Genomic DNA, 14,987 nt, shown 5'->3' on the forward strand with positions numbered 1-14,987 from the left:
ATATATTTTTCTAAAATTGAAGTAATGAAGTACAAATTTTTTAGTGTTTTACAATATATCTACAGTACTCTGTATTATTTGAACAAATTATTTCAAGATATGTAAGTTTAGGTAGTTTATTTTGGTGTAGACAGTAAGTAAAATAGAAGGTATATTATTTGTTTTTTAAGTTACTCAAGAATTCATTAATTTTGAAAAGTGTAATGAGAATTAATTTTTGTTGTTTCTTTTTAACCATAAAACATACACTTCTAACATAAAATTATGGTTATTAAAGCCAACTTTTAGTTCATATGATTTCAGTGAAGTTACCCTGTGAAAATCCTGTTTTAAGAACAATTACCTTGTACTTGTAAACGTGAAAAATTTTTTAGGGTGGGAACAACCAGCTTGGTTTGCCTTACCTGGAGATGAAAAGGGCTACAAACCTAGTTTTAGGCGAACAAACTGGTTTGAGCCAGTTCAAAGAGAGTGTGAGATGGTTATGAATAAAGCTGGTATTGTGGATGTGTCTCCGTTTGGAAAGTTTGAAATCAGAGGAAAAGATGCTTTGAAATTCCTTGATCGACTGATTGCTAATAATCTTCCAAAAGTAGGAAAAAAATCTATACGTTATAGTCTTAAAGTTTATATGTTATTTCCTCACAATAATTGTATATATTAATATGTTCATTTCATATCATTTTATTGTATATTGTTAAACAAGTATATTTTTTTCATAAAAAAACTGAGAAATTTGTGTACTTTTACAAAGTTGGTAAGCAGTTGATTTATAGAGAGTACTTTGAATGGACAGAACTGAACAACATTTCAACAGATTTGTACTTGATTAAATACGATCTGTAATTTCTTGTAGTGGAGAAGACTGTGTCATGGCCTGGTTGGATGGATGGAGAGAGAATTGAGATAAATTTCAGTTCTTAGAACTGTTTGACAAAGGCTTTAACCAGATATCAGTATTTTGAGGACTTATCTGATAAATAGTAGTAATTTTAAATAACTTCTTCACAAGTGTGTATACAAACATACAATCAGATCATGTTATTCAGTCATCTGCACAACCATGAATAGGACTAATTTGTAAAGCCTGCATAACTTCATAAAATTCAAATGCAAGTATATCAAAAATTTAGCCTAGATCTGCTGTTAAACTGTTAAAAGCTTACTTTATGAAACAGTCTAATTTGTTTGTAATATATGTATATTCATAACTCATAAAATTTTAAAAGGACAAAAAGGAGATTATTAGCTCCAAACTATAACCACCCCTTACTACTCATGTATTCATCCAATATTTTCTTGAACTCAGTTAAATTTTCTGCCTCCACCACCATTGAAGGTAGCTTATTCCAAAAGCCAACCACCCTGTTTGAAAAGTAAAACTGTCTAAACTGCAGATGACTCCTACGCTGCCAAAATTTAAATTTATGACCCCTTGTCTTATTGTTTTCACTGCTAAACACAAAATGTTTGATGGATCTATATTATAAATACCCTTAATAATCTTAAACAACTCAATCAAATCCCCTCTGATCCTTCTCCTCTCCAGAGAAAACAAGTTTAGAGATTTTAATCTCTCCTCATAGGACAATCCCACCATCCCAGGTGTCATCCTAGTGGCTCTTCTCTGAAAATTCTCTAACAATTCAATGTCCTTCTTGAGGAAGGGAGCCCAAAACTGTACACAGTACTCTAAATGTGGCCTTACAAGTTATCTATACAGTGAAACAATAATATCCCTTGTCTTGTATTCAACATTTCTATAGATACTACCCAAAATCCTATTAGCCCTATTCCTAGCTACAATACACTGTTTAGATGACTTAAGCAATTTATCAATCACAACACCAAAATCTTTTTTTCAACCACAGTATTTAATGAATTCCCATTTAATATGTAACAATAATTTGAATTGTGAAACCTACATGCATCACCTCCATTTTTGGATAGTTAAACATCATCTGCCACGTATTGGCCCAATGCATCAAATGATCTAAATCTCCCTGTAAATCTGCAGCATTTTTGATACAGTTAGCCATACCAAAAATCTTAATGTCATCTGCAAACTTCAAAATTTTGCTAGTCATCCCAGAGTCAATATCATTAATATAAATCATGAACAGCAGAGGACCCAGCACAGAGCCTTGAGGCACACCACTTGTAACTGTGATCCAGTCAGATATAACTCCATTTATTACTACTACCAAAACCTTTCCAACTACTGATGTAAGACAAACTGGCCTATAATTGCCTGGACAATGTTTATCACCTCCTTTAAATAATGGACTAACATTAGCGAACTTCCAATATTCTAATACTCTTCCACCACTCAATGACCTATAAAAATATTAGCTAGCAGTTCACAAATAAAATATTTGAGTTCTTTTCAAACTCTAGAATAAAAGTTGTCTGGTCCAGTGGATTTATCAATTTTAAGGTTTCTCAACTTTTCTCTTACAATTTCAGAACTTAAAATGATATATTTTACATCAATGTTTTCGCCATACATCAAGTGCTGTGGTTGAAACATAATGCTTATATAATACTTCCTTCGTAAAAACTGAAGAGAACATATAATTTAATAAGTTTACCATCTCATAATATTCCAAGATCAGCTTCCCACTATCATTTTTAAGAGGCCCAATCACCATCCTAACATTTTGCTTACTCTCATATACCTAAAGAATTCCTTATTGTTTGATTTAACTCTCTCAGTCAACTCTCTTTCATATACAGTACTTGCTCTTTTAACTTCCTTTTTAACAAGCTCTCTTGATTTCCTATAGTCCTCCAAGTCATTATTTCCAGTAAGGTTTAAATTTCTTGAATATATTATGTTTATCCCTAATATGATCCCTTAAACATTTACTAAACCACACTAGCTTATTCCGCTCCATTGTCCTTTTTCTCTGTAGGGAATATGCATGTTCTGTATGCATATCAATTTTTCCCTAAAGCTTCCTACATCTGTTCAAGATCTCCTCCCAACTCTTTAATCCAATCTACAGAAGCCAGATCACACCTCATTCCATCAAAATTGGTTTTCCTGAAATTTGTATCAAGGTACTATTCTTCTTCAATTCTACACATAGTAAAATCCTAAACCTAATAGTGCAATGGTCGCTTGTATTTAAATACTCACCAACCACAACTCATATCTATCATATTCACATTGAATGCTAATATTAAATCTAATATAACTTCTCTTGTAGGTTCCATAATCAGTTGGAGTATAAAAGTATCCTGAACAATTTCCAAAAACCTGTCCCCCCTGCATTTCAGACTCAAAATTTTACCAATCAATACCCCAGATATTCAAATCTCCCATAATAACAACATCTTTTTCAGCTACCATTCTGATCTCATTATACAGTTTCTCACTAACTTTTATATACTGACCTGGAGGTCTATAACCAATTCCAATTACCAGACTTTTCCCTTTATATCCACTAACACTAACCCAAACTGACTCAACCTCAGTGCTATTTTCTTTAATATGCTCTAACTCAACAGGATGTAATTCACTCCTCACATAAAATGCTACTCCTCCCCATTTTTTTCAGTACTCTATCTGTAGTAAATAATCTGTAGCCTGGTACTTCAAAAATTTCTTTCATCAGAATTGTTCAAATCCAACCAAGTCTCAGTGATACCCATAATATCAAAATCCTCAGTTTCCGTAACTGCTTTGAACTCATCAATTTTATTTCTAATACTCCTAGCATTACAACAGTAACGATTAATCATAGATTTTAAAATATGTTCATATTTTCATACCTGTCAATTATGTTTCCTATTTTACTAATATCATAGCCCTCACTTCTGTCTAGCTCTAGTTTAAATCAATCACTACAGCTGAGTTAATAGCCCTTGCTAATGTGCTAACCCCTGACTTGTTTAAGTGTAAGCTATCCATTCCAAAAAGATTACCTTTCCCATTAAAATTATCTCACAAATCCAAACAGCCTATTTTCTCATCTCTACACATTGATCTAAGCCTGGCATTCAATCCTAGATGTACATTAAAATACTCTACAGTTTTGTGTGTGTAGAAGCAAAGAAAATTAAACTTAAATTGGATGTAAATGATTGGTAATATATGGGGTACCCTTCACTTTTTTTATGATGATAGATAGTAAAATATGGTAATAAGTGTTAGAGGAAAGTGTACTCTTTGGTGAAAAGTTTGATGGATTTTTCTCCATAATACAATTACAATTTTATTACTAACTGTTATAGGTTGGAACAACAAATATATCTCATATGCTAAGCCCTTCTGGAAAAGTTTATTCTGAGCTCACCATAACTACACTGTCTCCTGATCATTACTTTGTGATCACAGGCTCTGGATCAGAATTTCATGATCTTAGGTATGTGAACAGGGTTAAAATTCAAAAACATTTTAGTTATATTTTTCATTTACAATATGTAATATTTTAGTTATTCTAATTTTACATTTTTCAAGATTAATTAATGAGTGACTGCTTTTCAAAAAAACGCTTTTATTCAATATTTTGTTTTTGAAACCTGATACTGATATTGTGTCTGAACTTACTTAAAACAATTAAAAACATTTTAAAGATGTGAAACCAAATGTTAGATGATAAATTAAAACTGATATTAGATCTATTAGTACTGATGTGCATGTGTGTTGGGCAAAGTAAAAAAAGCAGATTAGTGAATAATCAGTTATGGTGTACACTATTTACACAAATGAAATTCAGTGGCAAGCACATAATTTTCATAGCTGGAAGATATATTCATTTTACATCACACTGAAATAGGTTTAACAAATGTACTTTAGATACATCTTAATTAGCTTTCAATTCAATAACAAACTTTGATGGTTATTCCAACTAAAAAGCAAAGGTCCAAACATACTGTTCCAATCTTTTTTCACTCTTTGATTTGTTTAACAAGTAGTAGTGGTCACTACTGGCCTAGCTTAGCAAATGCTTTCACCACTAACCTAATCTAATAGCATTACTCATATTACAAATATTCCTATATCCAATTATATTTGCTGTTGGATTCAATATTGTAAATTTTGTATTAAATGTAATGGTGTTTCAGTATTGAAATGTATTAGATTCCTATTCTTGTCTAATGAAAAAAAGAAAACTAATGTTTTAAAAATTGTTTTATGGAGCATTAGATTTCCTCCTCCCTGTGAAAAAATATTTGGAATGAAACAAGAATCGGAACAGTTTAAATTGTTATATAATATTACTTATATTCTTGCTGATGTGATTCAAATATTTTTTATAATTTCATACAATGGACACTATATGTTTCATACCTTGAAAATCATTTCTAACTCTTCATCTAGGTTCAGGAAAATAGTAATTTTTTTTTCATAAAGGCTTTTGTGCATTTATTAAATGCAGAGAGAAATATTTTGTGTGATTCAGGTGAATGTTAACCAAAAACACATAGGTGAACATAATTAACAAATATAAGATTATGAGAACTAAGCAGAAAATTGTAATATTTTCTCTTTGACAGTATAGACTTTATAAAAGATACAGAATCCCTGCAAATAGAAAAAAGTATTTCATGAATTGCAAAAGAAAAAAATTAACTTAGATTTAACGTTTATGTATATGAAGATGGATGGAAGAACATGCTAGGATTTGGGGATATGATGTAACTCTCACAAATGTTACTGATGACATGGTTGCAGTCAGTATTGCTGGACCTTTATCTCGAAATGTTTTGGCTAAGCTTACTAAAGAAGACCTCAGTGATGAAGCCTTCCCTTTCCTTCATGCTCGTCATTTTGATGTGGCTGGAATACCTGTGAGAGGACTTAGAATTTCCTATACAGGTATGCATGACTATTCAACAAACACATTAATATATGAAGCTTATATTCATTACATGTTTAAAATTTCCATAGTTTTCAACAGAGATGTATTAAAATTTGATACAAAAATTGTTTCTAGCTTTTTAAATACATATCTTGCCACCCTTTCATTCATTTCTAAGCATAACAATAATAGTCTTAAATTTACATCTCAATTAAACAAAGTATTGTAAATAGATTTTAATAAATAGACATGATTTTCTTCAGAAAGTAAAATATCTTTAGTTTGTTCTATGCATTTAACATAACAAGAGAAATGGGCTGTATTTCAGTAAAGTTGATCGAACATACACGCGATTTTTGAAACGTACCTTATGATATAAAATTATGGCTCACCCTGTATTTGTAATTAGTATTTCCACTGCACCACAGTACATCTTACTTCAGGTTTTTTTTTTTTAAAGTCCAAAGATATAAATTGTATATGTGGTATCATAGGATGACTAGTTTCATGTAAACACTTATAATTACAGTGATATTTTCTCTGTACCACTATTGTCCTGGCATCTATTTATTGACCCAGTTTAATGAAATATATGTAATAAAACTATATATTTAAATACAGATTACAGGTATATGCAGTTTCTTCATCTGAGAAAGAAAGAAATATTTTCAACACCAAGTATACCACTATAAGAGCTTATACAGTATTTTTTTAAAAAGATGTATATGTTATCAGTGGGATTTCCTGAAGTGTGCTAATATTTTTAACTTCAGAGTCGTACGTACTTAGTCTCAATTAAATGTTTTTAATCTTTAATATATTTTTGTGAGAAAGTTGAATCAATACTAAAATAATTTTGTGGTACAATACACTTTTTAGAATAATACATAGTTACATTTAATTAAGGTGTTTTGATTTTTTTATGTATTTCTATTTAATCAAAAGAAAATGTTTTTTTACGCTTTTCTTCTTAAGTTACTTACGTTATACCCAATATCATATTTTGCTCCACCAATGCTTTCCATTGTGCTCTAAGCCAAAAATGGGCAACATCAAAATGAAATGTTTAAAGAAAAAAAAGCTTTATGCTATACAACTACTATTAAATCACATATACATTATTGTAAATAATTGTGGAAGTGGCGAGGAAAAGGCAGATACTACAATAATGTCCCTTTTTCATGTGAAAGGGAACCACACTAGAGTACGGTCATGTGTTCATATAATACATTGTGATTGATTGTTATCCAACCAATCAAAGTGTCACACCAGTATAATGCATATAAAAGCACAGGTGGTCATACTGTAACCAGTAGTACTGTCATCACAGATGAAACAGCTACTGATTTCACCTTTTTATAACTTGTATGGAATATTTCTTTATTCTGGTATATTCATGTAGTTTTTATTAATTTCCATATGGTTTCTGCATGTAGTTAGTCCTATCTGTATGGATGCTACAAGGTCCTGAACATGTGCTAATCCTTTTATGTAGGTAAATGTTACATAATGCAACCTTTGTTCTGAAGTATGAAGCTAATGTGTGCATTTCTGCATAGACTTCTAGGAAGGTAGCCTATTCAAACAAGTGATATAGAAACCTGTAAAAACTAACTAAGATAGTTTATAGTTGTATGCAAACTATTAGGTGAAGCATGTGACCCAGGGACTCGTGGGATGTCTTACTAAGGTTTAACCTGAGTATAAAGTGGAGTATTTCTATAGTTTTGTCTCTTGTTTCTCTTGATTTTGGCTCATTTGTCTCTTGCTTAATTGTTTCCAGACTCTAGCAACTAGAACTTTCCTTCTGAAAACAAAAATTAAGTCAATTAAATTGCAAAGGTATTATTAGTTAGTTTAAATCTGAATCAGTTTTAACTGCCTTTATCTATAAACATATGTTATACAGAAAACTTTTTCTTATTGATGGACATAACATATATGCAAATGATTTACAATTGTTGAATGTTTAATTAAAATACTGGTATGTCCTTATATCTAATCATGATTACATGACCTGGTAGTTAGCGCACTTGACTTATAATCTGCAGGTTGTGAGTTTGAACCTTGACGTCAAACATGTTCACCCTTTCAGCTTTGATTGTAATGTGATGGTGAATCCCACTTTTCATTGAGAATAAAAAAAAAGAGTAACTCAAGAGTTGTCTATAAGTGGTGTTCACTAATTGCCTTCCCTCTAGTCTATCATTTCTAAATTAGGGACAGCTAGTACACATAGCCTTTGAGTAGCTTTGTGTGAAATTCAACAAACAAACAATCATGTTTATATTAAGTTTATTTTTCTTGTCAGAAGCATTTTTAAACTAATGAGCTAGATGTAAGAATTCTAGCTAACGTGATGATTTGACATCATCCAATTGATCGTTTTCAATAAAATGTTGGTAATGATACATTTACTTTTTCTTTCTTTTAAAAAGGAAATATTTATTTACTATATATTGTATTTGCTATAAAGTAATATAATATTTCATCATTCCTATCAACATTTTTATCAATCTTATCTGAAGTGTAAAATAGAATAAAAAAGTATCATGTACAGGGATATGCTGTTAAAGCAAGCTATATATACTTTCAAGCATATTAACTGCATAATATATACATATAGAGTAGAACATCAATTTTATGCAACTTGTTTGGGGGAAGCAGGTACATGAAAATGAATTGTATACAAAGTCTAACAGTTTCATTGAAGTTAGCAGTTCACTCTGAAAAAAAGCAATAACAATAATGAATGTTAAAAGTTACAGATATAACTAATGAAAAACAAATACCTGACAGTGAAAATAAAACATTAAAGCCTATGACTAATTTAGTATGTATCTTGCAAGGTTACTATTAAACATTTAGATATACCAGAGAAATTCCACCAGTAACATGTATTTTATAATTTTTGGTTACTGTACTGGTAAAGCATGCCAGGTATGCAGATACTGATTTATATTGCATCACATTGGAAATGGATTGTGTTTTTTTTTTGTACCAGTAAAACATTAGACCACCAATGACTGTTCAGTTAATTGATATTTGCTGTTTGGAGCTATATAATGGTGTAAATGTGTTGTCTTTATAATAATTTCCATTATTTCTGATTATTCTGGTAGTTTATTTCCTTAAAAAAAGTCACATTATCTTCAACACACTCAAATGAGATTAAATAATTATAATCTCTGTATTATCAAGTCAACCTATCATTATCAACTTAAATATCTTAACCAAATATCATATGAAATGTAAAAATTCAGTATTTTTATTACTATGTATTTTAACTTTATTGATTATAAGCATGTTTACATATTTCTGTCACTGTATATGTGGTAATTAAAGACAAATTCCGATACGGTACTTCCCTCCGCTCACAAGATTAGCTATTCTTGTTCATTGGTGCCCTCTATATGCAAACTTTTTCTTTACGCATGCCACAAGTCTTCCGCTCCTCCCTTGTGGAATGAAGTAATTCCAATGCATCTCATATGTAAATAATCATGTGTCACCTCTCCACCAATAGGAGCATAGTATACTCACGTGACTCCCCTTATGCACCTCTATCGAACTCTCACTTCTCGTTTGGCAGTGCTTGTGTTTGGACATGTTTCTTTTTTTTTTACTTGATTTCAACAGTTTAAGATACAGTTTCTTCTCAAAGTGGTTATACTTTATAAACTACCCAGATTTCTTTCAAATTACCTTAACCCTATTGCCCTATTGCTTTTCTTCAAGCTTTGATGCAACTCTAAAACTGGGTAAGTCTATATTAATGCTTTCTTTTATATCAGGGGTCCGTCCTTCATACCTTCATTATGCAGATCCCGCTCTGTGGCAAGTGGTGCCTGGCCAGGTATTCAGCAATCCAAAATCTGCACCGTATAGCCATGTTGACTCGTGCTTTCCATTCCTTGGCTTCGCAGTGCTTACCATTGAGATGGGGTGTTTCACAAGATCACTTGAAGGTAAATAACCTTGTGATGTCTGCTTCATAAACTTGTCTGTTCCAGACTGTACCACCTATGGACTTCATGGATAAAGCAGAAGGAGATGGCTGTCCTTCCCTGTCATACCTTGATTGAATAAATCAGGATGGTCTGCTTTTCAAAATAGGGTTTCGTGATCACCCATTGCACTGTCTCAGGTGATGACGCTCATCCGGACTCTCCTACACATTTTCATCCCCCTTTCTTCAAGTGGAGTATGGGAGTCCTTATCACTTAACTGTCCCAAGCTGCTGGGGTGGTCAACCATGGAAGCACCCTGCTGAATTTGTTCCACACAAAACAGACAATACCATTTAGTACAGAGTAGGGTGGTGGTGTTCTGTTGGTGTAGATGATGTGCTATCCTCCAATATGTGTTATGCAATTACTATGGAGTGAGATGTCGAATTGCAGTTCATCCCCTTGATTAGGATCCCTCATCCTACCCCCACACAAATGTTGGTACCCACAGCTGGGTTTTGGATTTAGAGTGAACTAGTCAATATAAGTCTTCATGCATGTTCAAGGTTGTCTATCTTCCTCCCTCAGTTGTGCTCTCCTTGTGTTGTGGGTCACAGCTGGGGTAAGGGGAATCGTTCCAGTTCTGTCCTTTGGCATCTCTCATGTTTTTTTGCCCGAGGATGTTATTGTTTATTGGATGTTTCTGGTCAGTTTTCCTGTTGGAGGAGTAGATATTGTTTACATAGACATCCTTTCGATACTAGATGTTAGGTTCCCAGATCAAGATATTCCTTAAATAACATATGCGTCATGCCCTGGGGTTGGAATGGTTTTAGATTCCTTCCATTCTCTGGGGCTTGAGGTGAAGATGGTATGATCCTCATCCTACCCCCATATGAATGTCAGTTCCTAGCGGCATGGATTTTGAATGTAGTTGACTTACTGAGTACTGTCCGTCATGCTCTAGTCACTCTACACTGTGGAGCTCATCCTTTGCTCCTCTCATTTTTCTGCCTTTTTTCTCCACTCTTTACGGATGGGCGAAGAGGATACCTGGTCAGAAATGATGCAGTTTCCCTCTTCAGATCTTCCGATCTGACTCTCTCATCTACAGAGGTATCCTTCGGAAGCTTTTGGGGAGTACATCTGTTCTTCCCTCGCACCAGTCCCTCCTCCTAATCAATGTGGGATTCTAGCTAATCTTGTGAGTGGAAGGAAGTACCGTATCAGAAGTTATAATTTTCCTATACTGAAAATGTATTTCCGATAGGTACCTCCCTCTGCTCATACTTCCCACCCATCCTCCACACACTCTTCCGGTGCTTTCATCTTCTGTCAAACTTCGAAGTGATAGTTTGGTAGAAGTGCATAGAGGGAGTATACTATGCTCCTATTGATGGAGAGGTGATGCATGATGATTTACATGAGAGACATGTTGGAATCACTTGATTCCAATAAGGGGAGTGGAAGGCTTGTGGCATGCATAAAGAAAAAGTTTGCATATAGAGGGCAGCATTGAATGAGAATAGCTAATCTTTTGAGCAAATGGAAGTGCCTATCAGAAATATATTTTCAGTATAGGAAAATTAGAACATTTTATTCCTCATTAGGAGAGCTAGGATGGGAGTTGTACCACAGTAGGAAGGATTCTTTACCATTGTATGAAGCTATGATTGATGCAGGAAAAGACCTTGGAGTTGGAGATTTTGGGACATATGCTATGAATTCTCTTCGTTTAGAAAAAGGTTTTCGAATGTGGGGAGCTGAAGTAGGTTCTGCTGTTTTTACATTCTTGTGAAAGTTTTAGTCCAATAAAAACAGACCCATGTCTTAAGTGTTTCAGATATGCATACCTAATTAGAATAGAAATATAGTTTCTTTGTGTTTTAATTTGTTTTTATACTCTGTTTCTTTTAATTAAGATGAGGTTTTCTGTTATAATTGTAAAAAAGTTTTTTCTTTCCTCACCCCACACTCTGCTTAGATGTTAATTGTAATAAATTTGTGTGAGATACATATACATGCAGAAACCTATCATTTAACTCATCACAAAAATTTCTAAGCTTTTATCAACAAATATTTTTTGTACTGATAAAAAGTGTGAGACAAGGAAAACTTGAATAAAACCAATAAAAACAAAAAAGAACTAATCATAAATTTTTTTACAGATGAACATGGATTCAAACCCGTATGAGGCTGGTCTTGATTTCTTCATTAAACCAAATAAAGCAAGTGATTTCATTGGTAAAGCAGCTATCCAAGAGATAAAAAGGAAAGGACTGAGAAGGAAGCTGGCATATCTAGCCATGGATGTAGAGGATGTTGATCCTGAAGGAAATGAAAGCGTTTGGAGCAGTGGAAAGGTACAAATGTGTTATCTTTATAATAATCTTCCTTTTATCTGTTTGTTTTGATGGTTGAGTTCCTCAAAATAATTTACTTTTAAATCACAAAAATTTTGGATACTCAACAACTTGCTAACCAGAAAAGATGTGTTTGATAATGTGAGGTGACGTTCTTTTATTTTCTTATTAATCATTATTTTGTTTATCTTTAATGTACTTTTTCCTCTGTTGTGTTTACTTATGCAGGATGCCAGCTCACACCCTGTACAAATTAATTATAACATTATTCTCATAGTAAGACAAAATGATTTACACTTGGTAGTGCTGTGGTCTTTGTCACAGTAACTATGGTCATTTGTAAATATGTTGATTAGATGTTTTGTCAACAGCCAATGATCATCCCAAATTAAACTGTGACCTCATCATCTGGTAGCAAATAAAGCTATAAAAAAAGAAAGTTAACTGAAAATTAATATGACAGATGCTTGAGAATATTGAGTTTTGGTATGGATGATGCTTGAAACTCAATTATAGTTTATAAGTGTTGCGAGTCATAATTAATCAAAGAGTGTGAACGTGCTGTTTTATTAAGTGGATTTTGTGATAACTTATAAAGTTAGATTTTTTCTTTTTGGTTGTTTTCCCCAAAGTTTTGTATCATTTGTAAAAGCAAGGCCAGCATTTTTAAATTTGCTATATCACTTCACATGAAATCTGCCACTTTACTCACTCTGGCCTCACATTTTCGATGATTCTTGGACAAGATCTTACAGGCTGCATTATGAAAAATACGTATCACCTTCATCACACATTTTCTCCACCGTTTGGTGTTTTCATCTCTTTCAAAATTTTGCCTTTCTCCAGCCCACTCGCCTTTTTCAACAGATAAATTTCTCTTATATTTCCTTACCTACTTGTACTAGTAATCTCATATGTCTCAGAACCCACCTGGACTGTTGTTGCCCCACAAGGTATACTTAATTCTCTAAATCAGCATCAAGTCAGGAGTAGCAGAAAATGTTACCTCTGGCTTGATGCTGATTTAAAGATCATGCATCCTTGCTTTTCAAAATAGGATTCATTTCAGAGGTAACTCATTGCACTTTCTCCAGTAAAAGACCTTTGTGGTGGTTAGGTCTGATCAAATCCGGGCACCTTTCAAGTGTGAACCCCACTCGTCTTCGAGTGGAGCATAGGAATTCCTTACTATTCCTTGTTTCTAGCCACTGGGATGATCAACTTGGTGAGTTCCTCACTGCTTGTGCAATTTCTCCAGAGAGAGTCTGAGTGGGCAGTATAATGTGGTGGGAAGTAGGTCAGGGGTGTTCATGTCAGTGTAGTGTAGATTGTGCTGTATCGTCCGTCAATTTCCCAGTGGTTTTGACCAGCTGGATGAGGCAAAGTTCTCTCCTTGGAAGGCAGGAAGGATCTTTGTCCCAATTCCTATATGTATGGTGAGTAATTTGTACAACAGAACCCATACCAAACCATATGGTCTTTTGGTACCCTATCCACTCTACACTTCATGTCCATCTGACCTGTTGCATGCAAATTCTCAGTTGTATCCTGCCTGAGAAGATTGTGGTCTCCCATGAGTGTTTTTCCTCTAGTAAGACCTACTATTGAGTGCCATACTTCGTTGACTTTCTTCTTCTGATGCTTTCTCTGAAGAGAGCTCATCTAGGTTTCCTCTTTTGTACCCCCTCCCACCATGTTGATTTGATATTCTAACTACTGTGTATGGAGAGGTAAGAGGATTCTTTTGGAAGTTAACATTTTCATTACCTGAAAATGTATTTTTGATCAATATTTACTTGCAGGCACACATTATCACCCTCTCTCTCTCCATTACTGTTGCACATTATTCATGTCTTATATAAGAATGAAGTTAATTTCGAGTGCAAGTGCTTATGTGGATCTACTGTACATGGAGAATGTGTCACCCTCCTATTGGTGGAGGGCTATTGCTGCATGATGATTACATCATGTACTAGCACAGTTCATGTCAAAACACATGAATTGGGTTGGAGATAGTTCAAGGCTAGTGGCATGTGCAAAATGTCAAATGCAGGCATGCGAGGTATAGCTATTGCATGCGGAGAGGTAAGTATCAGAAAGACATTTTCAGGTAAGGAAAATATTAACATTTATATACATCTTTTGTAGAAGAATTTGACAAATAAGTAAATCAACCACAACTTTTGAAAAATGTTAACTGTTTGGTAATATTTACTGAGTATTAATGCAAAGAGTTAATTTGTTTATAGTTTTCAGTGATGTACGTCTTTCTTATTTACTAAATTTTCCATATTTTACTATATTTATAAATCATATAATCTTGTTCAAGTTATGAAGTTTTGCTCAGATACTAATTTTGGCATTTTTGTTCTAGATTGTAGGCTACACTACTTCAGGAGCTTATGGATGCACTGTGAAAAGAAGCATAGCATTTGCTTATTTACCTTTGTTCCTAACACATCCTGGCCTGACTGTTCAGGTAGAACTTCTTGGAAAACTGCAAAATGCCACTGTCCTTAAAGGACCTCCTGTTGATGTTGAGTCAGTGCGTAGACGCAAAAAGGCAAAAGCTAGAGCTTCTTCCTAAAATATTTGTTAGATGTAATTTGCATTGGAGATACTGTTGCTCAAAAAAAGTTAAAACTTAAATCAGTTAAGAGTAATTTGTTTTTCAAATGTATATATAGGTTTTTGTTGTGATTTTTCTAAAATCTATCATTGAATAACGTAAAGTACAAACTCATAATTTATAGAAAAAATCAATATAATTTGTGCCAAAATTTTTGCATGTTACATTTTAACAAACTATGAGCAAACTATCAAAAGTTATTTTTTGAGAATCTGTTTTAAAAAAATATTGTTAT

The 14,987-nt window shown here is 33.3% G+C and overlaps 1 protein-coding gene across 1 annotated transcript in view; it reads left to right on the top strand.

The window, feature by feature from the left end:
- Positions 1-14,924, top strand: part of LOC106462892 (dimethylglycine dehydrogenase, mitochondrial-like) — a 44,735-nt gene extending 29,811 nt beyond the window's left edge. Inside the window, exons 11-16 of the mRNA XM_013922857.2 lie at positions 375-592; positions 4,240-4,370; positions 5,610-5,827; positions 11,371-11,528; positions 11,929-12,123; positions 14,498-14,924. Of these exons, the coding sequence (XP_013778311.1) occupies positions 375-592; positions 4,240-4,370; positions 5,610-5,827; positions 11,371-11,528; positions 11,929-12,123; positions 14,498-14,710 (1,133 nt within the window). The 3' untranslated portion in view covers positions 14,711-14,924. The remainder of the gene's footprint in view (positions 1-374; positions 593-4,239; positions 4,371-5,609; positions 5,828-11,370; positions 11,529-11,928; positions 12,124-14,497) is intronic.
- Positions 14,925-14,987: the final 63 nt, after the last annotated feature.

The sequence above is a fragment of the Limulus polyphemus genome, unplaced genomic scaffold (genome assembly GCF_000517525.1).
Source record: "Limulus polyphemus unplaced genomic scaffold, Limulus_polyphemus-2.1.2 Scaffold1277, whole genome shotgun sequence".
Lineage (NCBI taxonomy): Eukaryota > Metazoa > Arthropoda > Merostomata > Xiphosura > Limulidae > Limulus > Limulus polyphemus.